The 14,755-nt window shown below is 38.8% G+C and overlaps 2 protein-coding genes across 2 annotated transcripts; both read left to right on the top strand.

Annotated features, from left to right (window-relative positions):
* The first annotated feature begins 699 nt into the window (after positions 1–699).
* LOC124266703 lies at positions 700–9,651 on the top strand. The gene is made up of 3 exons (XM_046701499.1): positions 700–1,033; positions 8,264–8,347; positions 9,269–9,651. Exons 1-3 carry the CDS (start codon positions 757–759, stop codon positions 9,649–9,651), a joined length of 744 nt encoding a protein of 247 aa, XP_046557455.1. The 5' UTR covers positions 700–756.
* Positions 9,652–11,307: 1,656 nt separating this feature from the next.
* Positions 11,308–14,609, top strand: LOC124266702 (ankyrin repeat domain-containing protein 17-like; the record flags this gene model as incomplete). Its single annotated transcript, XM_046701498.1, has 4 exons — positions 11,308–12,014; positions 13,728–13,940; positions 14,145–14,307; positions 14,404–14,609. Coding segments are annotated over exons 1-4 (1,149 nt in total), but the record flags the coding sequence as incomplete, so codon positions are not given.
* Between the last annotated feature and the right edge of the window lie 146 nt (positions 14,610–14,755).

Here is a 14,755-nt window from a genome sequence, read left to right as displayed (position 1 = left end):
CGAAACCAAGTGCAGTTGACAAATATGGATATGAAAATATAATGTTTCGATAAGTCACATTTATTACAGCTGGATGACCACTTGTCAACAAACTCGATTTAAGTAGCGAGATCGTGCGAAATCGAAACGCCGACACGTGAAATTGTTCCATACATAAAACGCATCCAGCGCTACACTAAGTGCTGCAGCATAACCTTATGAATATTTTGCATTTACAGAGCAAAACATGGGAAATGCTTGTCCGCTCACTGTATCCACATTTATTTGCCTTATATTATTGGGTACGTTTTAACCAAACAACCAAGGCAGATCGCAGGGAAACGTGTGCACAGCTGATTGCTATTTCCGGGCCTGTTGCCGAGACAAATACACACAGTACACTTAATCCCGGTATATATCGATAAAGATGTTGAAATAGTTCAAAAGGAAAATGAAAGTATTTCTTTCATAGATTTAATTCACCAGAACAATTACGTCTTTTTGGTGCTGAAATATATATGGTAAGAAAGGGACATTTTCATAGTGTCTGAAAGGGTATATCATCCTCCTCCTAGTATATCATACAGTGTCAAATGTTCAAAGTTTCATAATTGATCTTCAACTTTGATATAAAGCAGGTGAGCTACTGTCCAGGGCTCTAAGCTGTCAGACCAGTATATTTTATAGCATAATTAGATTCTCCATTATTTTCACAGATAGTGCTACGTGACAAAAGGAGCCAGCCAAGATAAGGACAGTGAACATCTCATCTTGGCTATGTCCAGTGGGCAGCCAGAAGACAACATGGCCACTTCCAGTGGGCAACCTGAAGGTCTCGTGGCCCCTTCCAGTGGGCAGCCTGAAGGTCACGTGGCCCCTTCCAGTGGACCACCTGAAGGTCACATGGACATGTCAGCTTTGAGAAGTGACTTACCTGTTTCTGATGTTGATACCAGTTCAGACGAGGAACATGAAGGTCACTTGGTACAAGCAGGTTCAGCTGAGCACGAGGAGGTCCTTGACCTAGAGAGCCAAGCAATCACACTAAATACAGGTGGGTGTCACTGTTGGTTTGATCAACAATCTCGAAGTTGGTGAGTCCAAAAAGAAGCATATAACTTTAGGATGACAATTTCTTGTTTATTGAATAGAGCAATGCTTCGATGTAGATTCATACACCATTATCAAGACAAACAGCAAATCTGCCATGTCAGGTCACCAACAAAAATTCACTAACCATCTAATCCAGTTTGACAAAGTTGAAATCCTATCCACTAAGAATCAGGATTCCACTAAAACCTTTTGGAAGCCTTCGGAATTTGCTGTCACTTGTTATCAAAGCTTACATGCAACGCAAAACATAACTTTGCAGATTCTGATACCTTTTGGTATGGGGTTACCCTGCTTACAGTAACAAATTATCAAAAATGCAAATTCAACTTATAAAGTTGAAAAATAACGCGCTGAAAAAAATCCCGCAAAATCAGAGTTCAAACGATTCACTTAAAAACCAGCTGAGGTGAAAAATGGTTTCAACAGCTGTGCTTGCTGTGCACATAGCGCATGCACAGTGAATAGGTTTGCACGGCTTGAACCGGGCTGCCCGGATTATAAGGTCGTGTGCAGGAGTAGTCTAATCTTGGTTTTGTACAAAAATAACAAATAGTAAATAATCTACTCGTTACATAAAATAAACCATGTTGATTGTGATAAGCAGCCTCTGTCACAGACAAAACTCAATGTCTGTTTTATTGCCCCTGTGTGTCTGCCTGCCTGTCTGCTAATGACAATATGCAATGCACAACTTCAATCACTGACCACATGCAATTTGAGCTCAACACCTATCAGGCTATACACCATAAACAAAGAGCTCTGAGTGTATCGGCAAATGAACCAGCCAATGAAACACTTTGTTACGCTTAAGTGCATACCCACCCGCTCTGACTGGGTTCGGTACCCCGGATGCTTTATTTCGAGGATAATATACCCAAGTACAAAATATTGCACTTTTGATTTGAGATTGTACGCTTATAATTTTGTTTATTTGTTTTTTCATAATCGAAAATGTATATTATGTGTCATAAATAAGTGACAATTGTGTTTTAATTATGTTTATTTTGTTAGTTGCATCTAAGCTTTAAATTACATGCAGTTGTTAATGTTAATCTGCTGCTTGTCATAACATACTAGTCTATGTATATATATATATACTTATCATCACATATTTGTAGTCACTTTCAGCCTGATAACAGTGTAACAAACGACATGCAAACATCGCTGTATGCAAAAATAAGAAATTGTCATCCATAAAGTTGTATGCTTCATTCTTGGTGTCACGTTGTACTGGGCTTCCATTTTGTCACCCTGATTGTTTATTTCAAATAAAATACCCCTAGGGGCATTATTCAAAATGTAATGCATCAACAAAAACTGAATTGTTTGAGATATCTTATTTGTGTAATTACACTGAATAGCTGGATCAAGCTCCAATTCAAACAGTAATTTGAATTTTTATTCAGATTGACATTTTTGTCATGGGTTACTAGTATTCTTGATGTATATCTACCCCGTTCTTGTTTACTTGTTCAAAACTGTCAATGTTGTTCCAATTTCATATGGAAACATTTCAATTCTCACCAATTAATACTGGCTGCCAGAACAGCTTGTTTAAGTGAGAAATACAGGTTATAATACCAAATTCTTCTTCACAGAAACTATGTGATATATATTGTTCAAATATTTCAATGATGTTCTTAGCCCCTTTATTACATAGGAGTAATGATTGAATTTTGAAAATCGCAAAATGACTGCAATATTGTCCGAAATTCAATGTGTGGAATCATACAAATATCCAAATGTGTACCACATACCAAGTTTACCAGGATTTTCTTTACCGAAAACATCCTCTTGTGTTTTTAATGGTGGCTATTCTATCCACAACCACTACTGTATCCATTCTGTTACAAATGTTATAAATACTGGACCAATTTGTTTCTGATATGACAATAGAGCTGTGACGATATATCGTAGTATCAATAATCGTGATACTTTATCTGACGATAAATATATCGATACGTTTTTTCGTATCGTGACATGTATCGTTGACCTTAAAATTGTTAATTTTCATTAGATATTGACGGTTGTGTCAAAATGTCTTACTATTAAAATATGAGATTTTAAAGAAAATAATTAAAGAAAGCATATCGTGATATGCATAGAATAGAATCGTATCGTTCCAAGATATTGCGATGCGTATCGTATCGTGAAATTTCTGTCTTGTCACATCTCTAACATCACAATATCTTGCATTCGTCACCACTCCCCCATTTCCGTAATCTCCAAGAAGACTCGTCCCCCTATCGATGCTTGTTATGTGCGAAAATACGACAAACCAATCAGAAGTCGTGTAATGGTTGCGGTGCTTTGATAAAAATAATACTGACTACTTAAATCGTTTATGGCTTTATGTTATTGTTTAAAAAGTCATGAAAAATATATATCGTCTTATTGAAAGTACTAAGGACATAGCTAACAGAACTGTATAGATTTTAGCAAGGATAATGTGGTTGACGGTGAGAGATTCAAATACACGCACGTGCGTTTGTTGACATAACAGCTCTCACGGGTCCAGCTGAGTGTATTTCTGATGATCTTGTGGGCCTTTATTTGGTGATTTTATTGTTCCCAATGTGATGAGTACAAAAACATGATGATGACAAGCATATAGAGGAATATGTGCACATACAAGCTAGTGGGCTCAAATAAGCGATATAGTGACACTTTTTTTAAACATTGAATATCAATGTTAGTGATATGTTTTTGTTTAATAGTCATTCAGGGTTAAATTCAGGGATGAGAGGAAACCATTTGACTAAAAAGCTTTCAACATTATTATTTCTTCTGGAGATGAATGATTCAGTGGTAAATATGTCTTTCAATATCCTTAAGTAATTATCAACTTTTGGAATTGTTTTGTCAAAGAGCAAGTGTAAATATATCTCTTAGCAGATAAGATTATGTGGTTCAATAATGGGTTCTTACCTAAAAAGCCAAACCAAATCAAAGATTTTGTCAAATTAAGTGTTTGGATACGTTTCGTAATCCACTGTTCAAGTTTCTTCCAGAAAGTTTTGGTTTCATCACATTCCCAATATACATGGCATAAGGTTTCAACAGAATCATTACACAAAGAACATATTGTATTGTCCACCAGATTCATTCTAAAAGTTCTTTTTGGTATAAACAATTCCGTGCAGAAATTTATATTGAAAATCTAACAGTTTCACATCTCTTAAATTCTTTCTACAAGTATGAAAAATCAAATGCCAATCAAAATCAATACAGTCAAATAATGTTTCCCATTTTTGGCACATGTGAGGTTTAACATTTTCAGATAACAATTTATCATAGAATAATCTTGAACCTTTTCTTGGGGATATGAAATCCTTTTGGAGTGAATTTATTGTGAGGTCATTAATGTTTATATATCTATATTCCTTTAAAGTCTTTTTCCAAGGTTCAGGTAAAATATATATAACATATCCAAGATCTAAGTGAGTAGCTTTTATATCAAATTTAAGCTTCAACTGATCGAAGGATATAACCCATGTTCATCACAAATATCTTTGATCGTCAAGATTCCACTTTTAGCCCAGTGACTAATGATGTGATTTGAGTTTTTGAAATTGTTATTCAACCATAAAGGTTGGGCTAAGATTTCATTAATGTTCCCTGCATCTATGGTATTTTTGATACAATATAATTTCCATGCTTTTAATACGTCTTTCCAAAAAGGATTATCAACTGCAACTATGTTCTGAAAATTTGCTCCATATTTTAGCATATCCTTAAAAGGAAAATTGCATGGGTTACCAGGAATTGTCTGGAGGGTTAGGTAAAGTGTTAAAAATATGAACTAATTTTGAAAGAGCCAATGTCTTAATAACAGTAATTTTCCCTATCAGCGTCAAATGTCTTTTTTTCCAAGTTGCCAGTAATCTATTAATTTCTTCTAGTCTTTTCTTTGTGTTAAAAACCCATAAATCATTCGAAACTGGAGTAAATTTAATTCCTAATACTTCAAATTGTTTTCTTTGCCATTGTATATTCAAATCTTGACATAGTATATCCCTGTTACCGGCTTTTGATCCAATCCAGATTGCTTTAGTCTTATCTATGTTTATCTTTAGTCCTGACATATTGTAAAATGTATTAAGTGTGTCTATAGCAGAATACAAGTTTTCATCTGAGCCATCAAAAAATAATTCAGTGTCATCTGCATATTGACCTAATTTGTATTCTGGATGATCAATTACAATAACCTTTATAGTTTGAGTTGCCTTATCATACATCCTAGGATTTCAGCAAGCAAAGAAATAGATATGAAGTATAATACATGAGTATAATTAATACACTTTCACAAATCCCCTCATACCATGAATAAACGTCTTTGAATATGTTTTGCATACTGTATCTCTGTGTTTCAAATAATAGTAATAGTAATTAAATACATTTACAATATGTTTTCTGACGTAATATTTTTTGTAAATAGATTGTGGAAAGATGACTAGAAGGTAAAGAACTCACTGCTACTGCATGTAGAGTAAGCATTATATTTTGTAATTTCATAGTATTTTGATATCTCCCTTACTACATTTGGAAATTTGGAACTTGTTGTTTTATTTTTTGTGTGTATATTACCTGTTTCATAGCAAGACATATTGCATTTAGGGAATTATTATTTTCCCCCTTAAATCCAAGTAAGATGTTTTCTGGTGTAAAGTCAATGTTGCCTTCAGTTACAGTCATTAGCCATCTGGTCAAACTCTCCCAAATCTTCTTAACATGACAACAATTACAGAATAGATGGACAATTGTTTCTAATTCCTTCAACAGAATGTACATATAGGTGTGTCCCTTAGACCGATTCTATTTAAGAAAATGTTTGTGGGTAAAATATCATATAATATCTTCATCTGTAACCATTTCAAGTTACTACATGTTGTACAAAGATTTATCATCATATATATGTTTTGTAATATTGTGTTATCAGACAGACAGACAGACAGGTTTATTTCATGAATGTGGCCATGAGGCCATTAGTACAAAATGACAACTTAGATCAAACTTTTTCAGAGCACATCGACATGATTTTGTTTACAAAAATTGCTAGACGGAGTAGGATATTATGGTTCTTAGTATTTGGAAGATGTAAAAAAAATTGTTTATTTGGGTTCATAATACAGATACTTGGTATGTAGTGAGTTCTTACCGCTACATATAAAGGATATTTCATTAACACATGATACACATCTTCTGGTACGCTTTTACAATAATCGCACATAGCTACACTAATGTCATTGTCTTAAGATCTTCTATATGAAACTATTTTCAAATTGGTGGAGCCGCATCTGAATTTTGTTAAGACTCTGCGCAGATGTAACGAAGAGAGTGCAATCAAATACAATTCCGGAACAATATCAGATTTAAAGGCAGAATTCAAATGTAATGATTTTGAGTTTCTTATATCTTGTGTCCATTCTTGATAGTACATGTCTTTACAACGTTGTTTGAAAAGATTTAAAAACAATTCCCAGTTTCCAATATTTTGATATATCCATACTCTAGCAAAGCCATGTTGAAATAATATTGATTGTACTGCCGAAGCCCAGTTAATATCTCCATTGTCGTCTAAACGTATCAACATATCATACGAGCGACGTGAGTAACGTGTGTCTGATGTTAGTGTGTTATCATGCTGTGTTTCAAAGACTCTTTCCCTCTCTTTATGTGCATATGATTTAGTGTAATTGGGGTCTAGTAGAGAAAGATGAAAGGTTTTGGAGCCTTTAACCCTTAGACTAAGTTTGGATATATTGAGTGGTAGTATTGGAGAAAATGGTAGTGTTTTGGGAAGAGTGATTTTCTTCTCTTTAAGCAGGCAATTATGGAAGATTTGCTACTATGATATCTTAAGATATATGTTGTAACTTGATATATTTTTTTTGTAGTTCTTCATAAGTATAGAATTCCCCTGTAGTTGGGTTCATTAGGTCATAAATAAAGTGCATTCCTGCATTGTACCAACTGTTTATAAACATTGTCTCGTTACCTATGTTAAACATATAATTAAACCAAATACATTGGTTTAACATGTCAATTGAGCTAAGTGTCTTATATTGCTTTTGTAAATATAATCCGCATGCAGAGAGTACATCTCTCGATCTGCAGCTATTGGAATATAATCTCTTCAGCCATGATATTTGTGTGCATAAATAATATTCTTGATGAGTGGGACACTAATTCCTTCATATTCAGGTGGCATAGCAATTACATCTCTTTTAATTTTATCAGGTTTGTCTTTCCATACAAATTTGAAACAGGCTTGTTGAAATTTGTTTATTATTTCCTCTGGGGGGAACAGCTGGTAATAATTAAGTCAGAATATGTCTTTAGAATATGTTTTTATCGTTTTAGTTGTATCAAAGAGGTTTAGTTCTTTAAAATAAATAAGTAAAAACAAAAACAGCAATACAATGTACGAGTGCTTCGGTGATTTTAAGTACCATTGGCATCAAACAGGAATAGAATTATCATTCTTGTTTAAAGTAGTTCTGATGTTCAATATGAAATCCTTCCAGAGGGGCACGAGTCGCTATTCGGCTTGTCCCGGAATAACACGAGTTGGTCACGAATGATCATTATCTTGCAGTACAGACTTCACACAGAATTCGTCTTGCTAAGCAGCCCCATGTAAACTCAGGAAATCATAATACCAGTGATTCTCAGATTTGGTTACTATCATACTTACAGTTTGAAAATGCTCTTATGTTTAATACACATCATTGTTTAGATTGGTATATGCCTTCCTTGAGGAAGGGTATTGAAATGACAAGGTTCAGGGCAGCCATGTTTTCAACTATAGCAAATCAAAGCAAGTGATAGTTGAGCAGCTGAATTTGTGGTACAGCTTTCTCATACAAGTACCTTGACCCTCTGATTTCACAGAGTATAGTAGAATGTCTCTACTTCTCGAACTAAATGTGAAGAATCTTACCCTGATTCATGATGAACATGTTTTGATCATCAACTGTTGTTATCAGTTGGTAAGTTTTATGATGAAGAGAAGACCAGATCGATTGAGCTGGATCTTTGGAATGATGTTCACCGAACTCTTAAGCTCTGCAACATTATTAAATATTTTATTCAGTGTGGAAAGAAAACACCATTGTTACCATGGTTACCATGGTTACTGATGATTCTTCCTCCTGGTTGGTGTTGACAGGTGAACAGCGTTCAGGGAATGCCCAAGCTGCCAACATTCTCAACATCGTCACTGGAGGGGCAGGACAAGGAACACTGGGGAGAGGTGAGTGTTGATGGAGGAAGGGTCAGTAAGTGACCAGATCTTGTTCAAGACTATTACCATTTGGATTTACACACCTATAACCAAAGAGAAAACTTCACAAACTGTTGAATTTTTGTTTGAAATTGATCACGTGAAATTTTGCCATTTTCCTCACAAGCTAGGAGGTTCAAACAGTTTAAACAGTACATGCAAGTCATTCACTCTGCGATGAACCCATCAAAACTGACATTCAGTTCTTAATGAATAATGTTGTGTATGGTTACCTAGGAACAATGAATGAAGACAGTTGTCACACAAGCTGTGTTTATTATCTCCCGCCTTGAAGTGGAAGGGGGATATAGATTTGAGCTCCGTCCATATATCCGAGCTGATGGGGACAGATTTTCTCAAACCGTTATAGATAGGGAAACCAACTTCGGTATGTGTTTTCAGGACATGAATGCCTTGATGGACTTTGAAAACGGAAACTGTGTTACAATTTGTTTACAGAGTTATGGCCGTTGTCATTTTTACTTGACGGTGCATGGTATCCCCAATGGGAACAGAAATTCTCAGTAACTGTCATACAAATAAATAGGGAAACCAAATGTATGTGTTTTCAGGACATGTATGTCGTGGTGGGGTTAAAAAACCCAGAGCTAATAGGAACAGAACACTGGCAGGGGATATTTATGAAAATGTCTTCTTGTTTCGCTATATTTGTTCTGCAGCACGTACCAGTGCAACAATCATAATCATTTGTCAGAATACAGAGGTGTTTCCTGTTCAGTTTAAAGTACTGTGGCAGCGTTCTAGATGAAGCTATCTCCAGTCATTAAGACTAAAAGGTTCCAACCACAATGAAATAGGTAAATATTTTGTCATTTTATGTGAACATCCTAGTATTTCCTGGTGTGGTGAACAGTTTTTGTATTCCTTCAGATACCCTTGATTTACGCACAGATGAAGCAAGGAAGATTTTTGCTCCAACTGAAGCCTACAGAAAAGTGAAACAGAAATTGAAGGAATTTGGTCATGTGACTATCTGTGGTGCTTCAGGAGAGGGCAAGACAACAATGGCTCTGATGCTGGGTTCAAGGTATAGACAAAAGGGGTACGAAGTCGTGTTTGTGGACAGCCTTAAGAAGTTTGACTTTGACCGCTGTCTTAGTACTTACTCAAAAGTATTCCTCATTGTGGATGATTTGTTTGGTACAGTTGGAGTATCTGCTAATACTTCACAGGTTAAAAACTTTCTCAATAATCTTCTCCCACAATTAAAACAAAAAGCAAAAAGCAGAAGAAAAACGGTCAGAATTGAGTGAAAACAGTTGATCCTGTTGAAGAATCCAGAAAGAAAATGCAACATTTAAAAGAATCTCAAACAAAAGGATATTCATGTTGTCTTCACATCAAAATCATACAATTTCCACGATGGACTTGCAAAAAACTGCAGTATGAGGGTTTGAAATTGTTCAAAGAGATCGAACAGTAGTGGACTTAACAAAAACAAGAACAATACAGGCTTTCTGACAAAGAGAAAAAGTCAATATATGAACAACATAAACGTGCCTTTGGTGACAGCTCTGTGCAACATATTCCAGATTACAATGAGCTGGAAATCTGTTCCAACATTTTTGGATTTCCTCTCATTTGTAAACTTTGTTTTGAATTTTCCTCTTTCTTTAAAAATGCAAATTCATTTTTCAAGGAACCACTATTTTATCTTAGATTAGAACTAAAGCAGTTACTTGAAGATAGAAATGATAGATCGGCCATATTGGTTCTGATGCTGCTGTGTGAAGACAAATTGAATCTGACCAGGTTAGACAGTGGAGATAAAGACAAGGAAATGGACATGATGGTCAAAACTGTTCAAGACCTGATGCCAAAAGCTACACGTTCAGACATGTACAAAGCAGCTAAAAGTCTCAGAGGTACATTCTTCACTAGAGGAGACACTGTTGGCTTTGCCCATTCTTCAATCTATGATGCTTGTGCCTGTGCCTTGTACAATATCAGTCCAGTCTTTGTTTTGAAGAACTGTAGTGATGACTTTCTGTTTGAAAGAGTTCAAGGTAAAAAGGTTGAAGAAACTAAAATTGATGACCATCTCCATCTGATATATGTCTCAGATAATTATGATGACCTACTTACCACAAGGTTTGCACATTCTATTAAACAAGGAAAGTTTTCTCAATCAGTGACACATCCAGTTCTCAAACGAGACACAACAGCTTTAAAACTGCTCAACAAACTTCAGTGTGATGGGACAAAGCACCACCATCCGCATAATCAAACTGATTCTAAAGATGAACTTTGGTTTCACAGGAGAGAGAAAAGAAAATGTTTTCTGTACTGGGCAGTTCTTGGACATAATGCACTTCTAGTTACAGATATTGAACACACAACTGGAGAAGAGTTCACTCAAGAGGAGATCAGTCAAGCTATGGAAGGGTGTGCACAAAGCAACAATGTGACAGTATTGAAATGGCTCTTCACTCGCTCTGAAAAACCAGTTCAACAATTGACACTGAACAGACTCTTGTTGCAAGCTGCGGAAAATGGCAGCTCCGATATTCTAGTGTATCTGCTCCAGGAAGGTGCTGATGTTAACACGAGAGACAAGGACTTTCAAAACATCTTCCATCTGGTTTGTAAGATAGGAATGGAAACATCCCTGAAAATCCTGTTAGATAGGAAACCTGGAGATAATGTTATAAACTCTGCTGATGTGAATGGCCGAACCCCTGTCATGGTTACAGCAATTTCAGCATCAGATGGTTGTTTTGAGCTACTACGGAAAATATCAGACTTGAATGTGAAAGATAAATATTGCTATGGAATTATTCATCTTGCCTGTCAGGGTGGGAACACTGCTATAGTTCAACACCTCCTGTCTCCCTCTAACATCAACAGTAGAGGTGAGTATGGCTGGACACCAGTAATGGTGGCAGCTGTCAGTGGACATCAAAGTGTGTTTGACCTCCTTGTGTCCAACCAAGCTGACCTGACACTGGTGTCTACATCTGGTGATAGTTTACTTCATCTTGCCTGTCAGGGTGGGAACACTGCTATAGCACAACACCTCCTGTCTCACTCTAACTACAACAGTAGAGGGATGCATGGCTGGACGCCAGCGATGATGGCAGCTGTCAGTGGACATCAAAGTGTGTTTGACCTCCTTGTGTCCAACCATGCTGACCTGACACTGGTGGATACATCTGGTGATAGTTTACTTCATCTTGCCTGTCGTGGTGGGAACACTGCTATAGTTCAACACCTCCTGTCTCCTTCTAACATCAACAGTAGAGGGAGACATGGCTGGACGCCACTGATGAAGGCAGCTGTCAATGGACATCAAAGTGTGTTTGACCTCCTTGTGTCCAACCAAGCTGATCTGACACTGGTGGATACATATGGTGATAGTTTACTTTATCTTGCCTGTCAGGGTGGGAACACTGCTATAGTACAACACCTCCTGTCCCCCTCTAACATCAACAGTAGATGGACACATGGATGGACGCCACTGATGAAGGCAGCTGTCAGTGGACATCAAAGTGTGTTTGACCTCCTTGTGTCAAACCAAGCTGACCCGACACTGGTTGATACACATGGTGATAGTTTACTTCATCTTGCCTGTCAGGGTGGGAACACTACTGTTGTTCAACACCTCCTGTCTCCTTCAAACATCAACAGTAGAGGGAGACATGGATGGACGCCAGCAATGAAGGCAGCTGTCAGTGGACATCAAAGTGTGTTTAACCTCCTTGTGTCCAACCAAGCTGACCTGACACTGGTGTCTACATCTGGTGATAGTTTACTTCATCTTGCCTGTCGTGGTGGGAACACTGCTATACTACAACACCTCCTGTCTCCCTCTAACATCAACAGTAGAGGTGAGTATGGCTGGACACCAGTAATGGTGGCAGCTGTCAGTGGACATCAAAGTGTGTTTGACCTCCTTGTGTCCATCCAAGCTGACCTGACACTGCTGTATACATCTGGTGATAGTTTACTTCATCTTGCCTGTCAGGGTGGGAACACTGCTATAGTACAACACCTCCTGTCTCCTTCTAACATCAACAGTAGAGGGACACATGGAAGGACTCCAGCAATGAAGGCAGCTGTCAGTGGACATCAAAGTGTGTTTGACCTCCTTGTGTCCAACCAAGCTGACCTGACACTGCTGGATACATCTGGTGATAGTTTACTTCATCTTGCCTGTCAGGGTGGGAACACTGCTATAGTACAACACCTCCTGTCTCCTTCTAACATCAACAGTAGAGGGATGCATGGCTGGACGCCTGCCATGGTGGCAGCTGTCGGTGGACATCAAAGTGTGTTTGACCTCCTTGTGTCCAACCAAGCTGACCTGACACTGGTAGATATATCTGGTGATAGTTTACTTCATCTTGCCTGTCAGGGTGGGTACACTGCCATAGTGCAACACCTCCTGTCGCCTTCTATCATCAACAGTAGAGGGATGCATGGCAGGACGCCAGCGATGATGGCAGCTGTCAGTGGACATCAAAGTGTGTTTGACCTCCTTGTGTCCAACCAAGCTGACCTGACACTGGTGTCTACATATGGTGATAGTTTACTTCATCTTGCCTGTCAGGGTGGGAACACTGCTATAGTACAACACCTCCTGTCTCCTTCTATCATCAACAGTAGAGGGATGCATGGCAGGACGCCAGCGATGATGGCAGCTGTCAGTGGACATCAAAGTGTGTTTGACCTCCTTGTGTCCAACCAAGCTGACCTGACACTGGTGTCTACATATGGTGATAGTTTACTTCATCTTGCCTGTCAGGGTGGGAACACTGCTATAGTACAACACCTCCTGTCTCCTTCTAACATCAACAGTAGAGGGGTGCATGGCTGGACGCCAGCGATGATGGCAGCTGTCGGTGGACATCAAAGTGTGTTTGACCTCCTTGTGTCCAACCAAGCTGACCTGACACTGGTAGATATATCTGGTGATTGTTTACTTCATCTTGCCTGTCGTGGTGGGAACACTACTATAGCACAACACCTCCTGTCTCCTTCTAACATCAACAGTAGAGGGATGCATGGCTGGACGCCAGCGATGATGGCAGCTGTCAGTGGACATCAAAGCGTGTTTGACCTCCTTGTGTCCAACCAAGCTGACCTGACACTGGTGTCTACATCTGGTGATAGTTTACTTCATCTTGCCTGTCAGGGTGGGAACACTGCTATAGTACAACACCTCCTGTCTCCTTCAAACATCAACAGTAGAGGTCAGCTTGAAAGGACGCCTGCCATGGTGGCAGCTGTCAGTGGACATCAAAGTGTGTTTGACCTCCTTGTGTCCAACCAAGCTGACCTGACACTGGTGGATACATCTGGTGATAGTTTACTTCATCTTGCCTGTCAGGGTGGGAACACTACTATAGCACAACACCTCCTGTCTCCTTCTAACATCAACAGTAGAGGGATGCATGGCTGGACGCCAGCGATGATGGCAGCTGTCAGTGGACATCAAAGCGTGTTTGACCTCCTTGTGTCCAACCAAGCTGACCTGACACTGGTGTCTACATCTGGTGATAGTTTACTTCATGTTGCCTGTTGTGGTGGGAACACTGCTATAGTACAACACCTCCTGTCTCCTTCAAACATCAACAGTAGAGGTCAGCTTGAAAGGACGCCTGCCATGGTGGCAGCTGTCAGTGGACATCAAAGTGTGTTTGACCTCCTTGTGTCCAACCAAGCTGACCTGACACTGGTGTCTACATCTGGTGATAGTTTACTTCATCTTGCCTGTCAGGGTGGGAACACTGCTATAGTACAACCCCTCCTGTCTCCTTCTAACATCAACAGTAGAGGGATGCATGGCTTGACGCCAGCGATGATGGCAGCTGTCAGTGGACATCAAAGTATGTTTGACCTCCTTGTGTCCAACCAAGCTGACCTGACACTGGTGTCTACATCTGGTGATAGTTTACTTCATGTTGCCTGTTGTGGTGGGAACACTGCTATAGTACAACACCTCCTGTCTCCTTCAAACATCAACAGTAGAGGTCAGCTTGAAAGGACGCCTGCCATGGTGGCAGCTGTCAGTGGACATCAAAGTGTGTTTGACCTCCTTGTGTCCAACCAAGCTGACCTGACACTGGTGTCTACATCTGGTGATAGTTTACTTCATCTTGCCTGTCAGGGTGGGAACACTGCTATAGTACAACCCCTCCTGTCTCCTTCTAACATCAACAGTAGAGGGATGCATGGCTGGACGCCAGCGATGATGGCAGCTGTCAGTGGACATAAAAGTATGTTTGACCTCCTTGTGTCCAACCAAGCTGACCTGACACTGGTGTCTACATCTGGTGATAGTTTACTTCATCTTGCCTGTCAGGGTGGGAACACTGCTATAGTACAACACCTCCTTTCTCCCTCTAACATCAACAG

This window comes from Haliotis rubra, unplaced genomic scaffold, assembly GCF_003918875.1.
Source record: "Haliotis rubra isolate DU_JTF1 unplaced genomic scaffold, ASM391887v1 Scf1272, whole genome shotgun sequence".
In the NCBI taxonomy this organism is placed as follows: domain Eukaryota; kingdom Metazoa; phylum Mollusca; class Gastropoda; order Lepetellida; family Haliotidae; genus Haliotis; species Haliotis rubra.
This window is presented reverse-complemented; position numbering and strand designations above follow the sequence as displayed.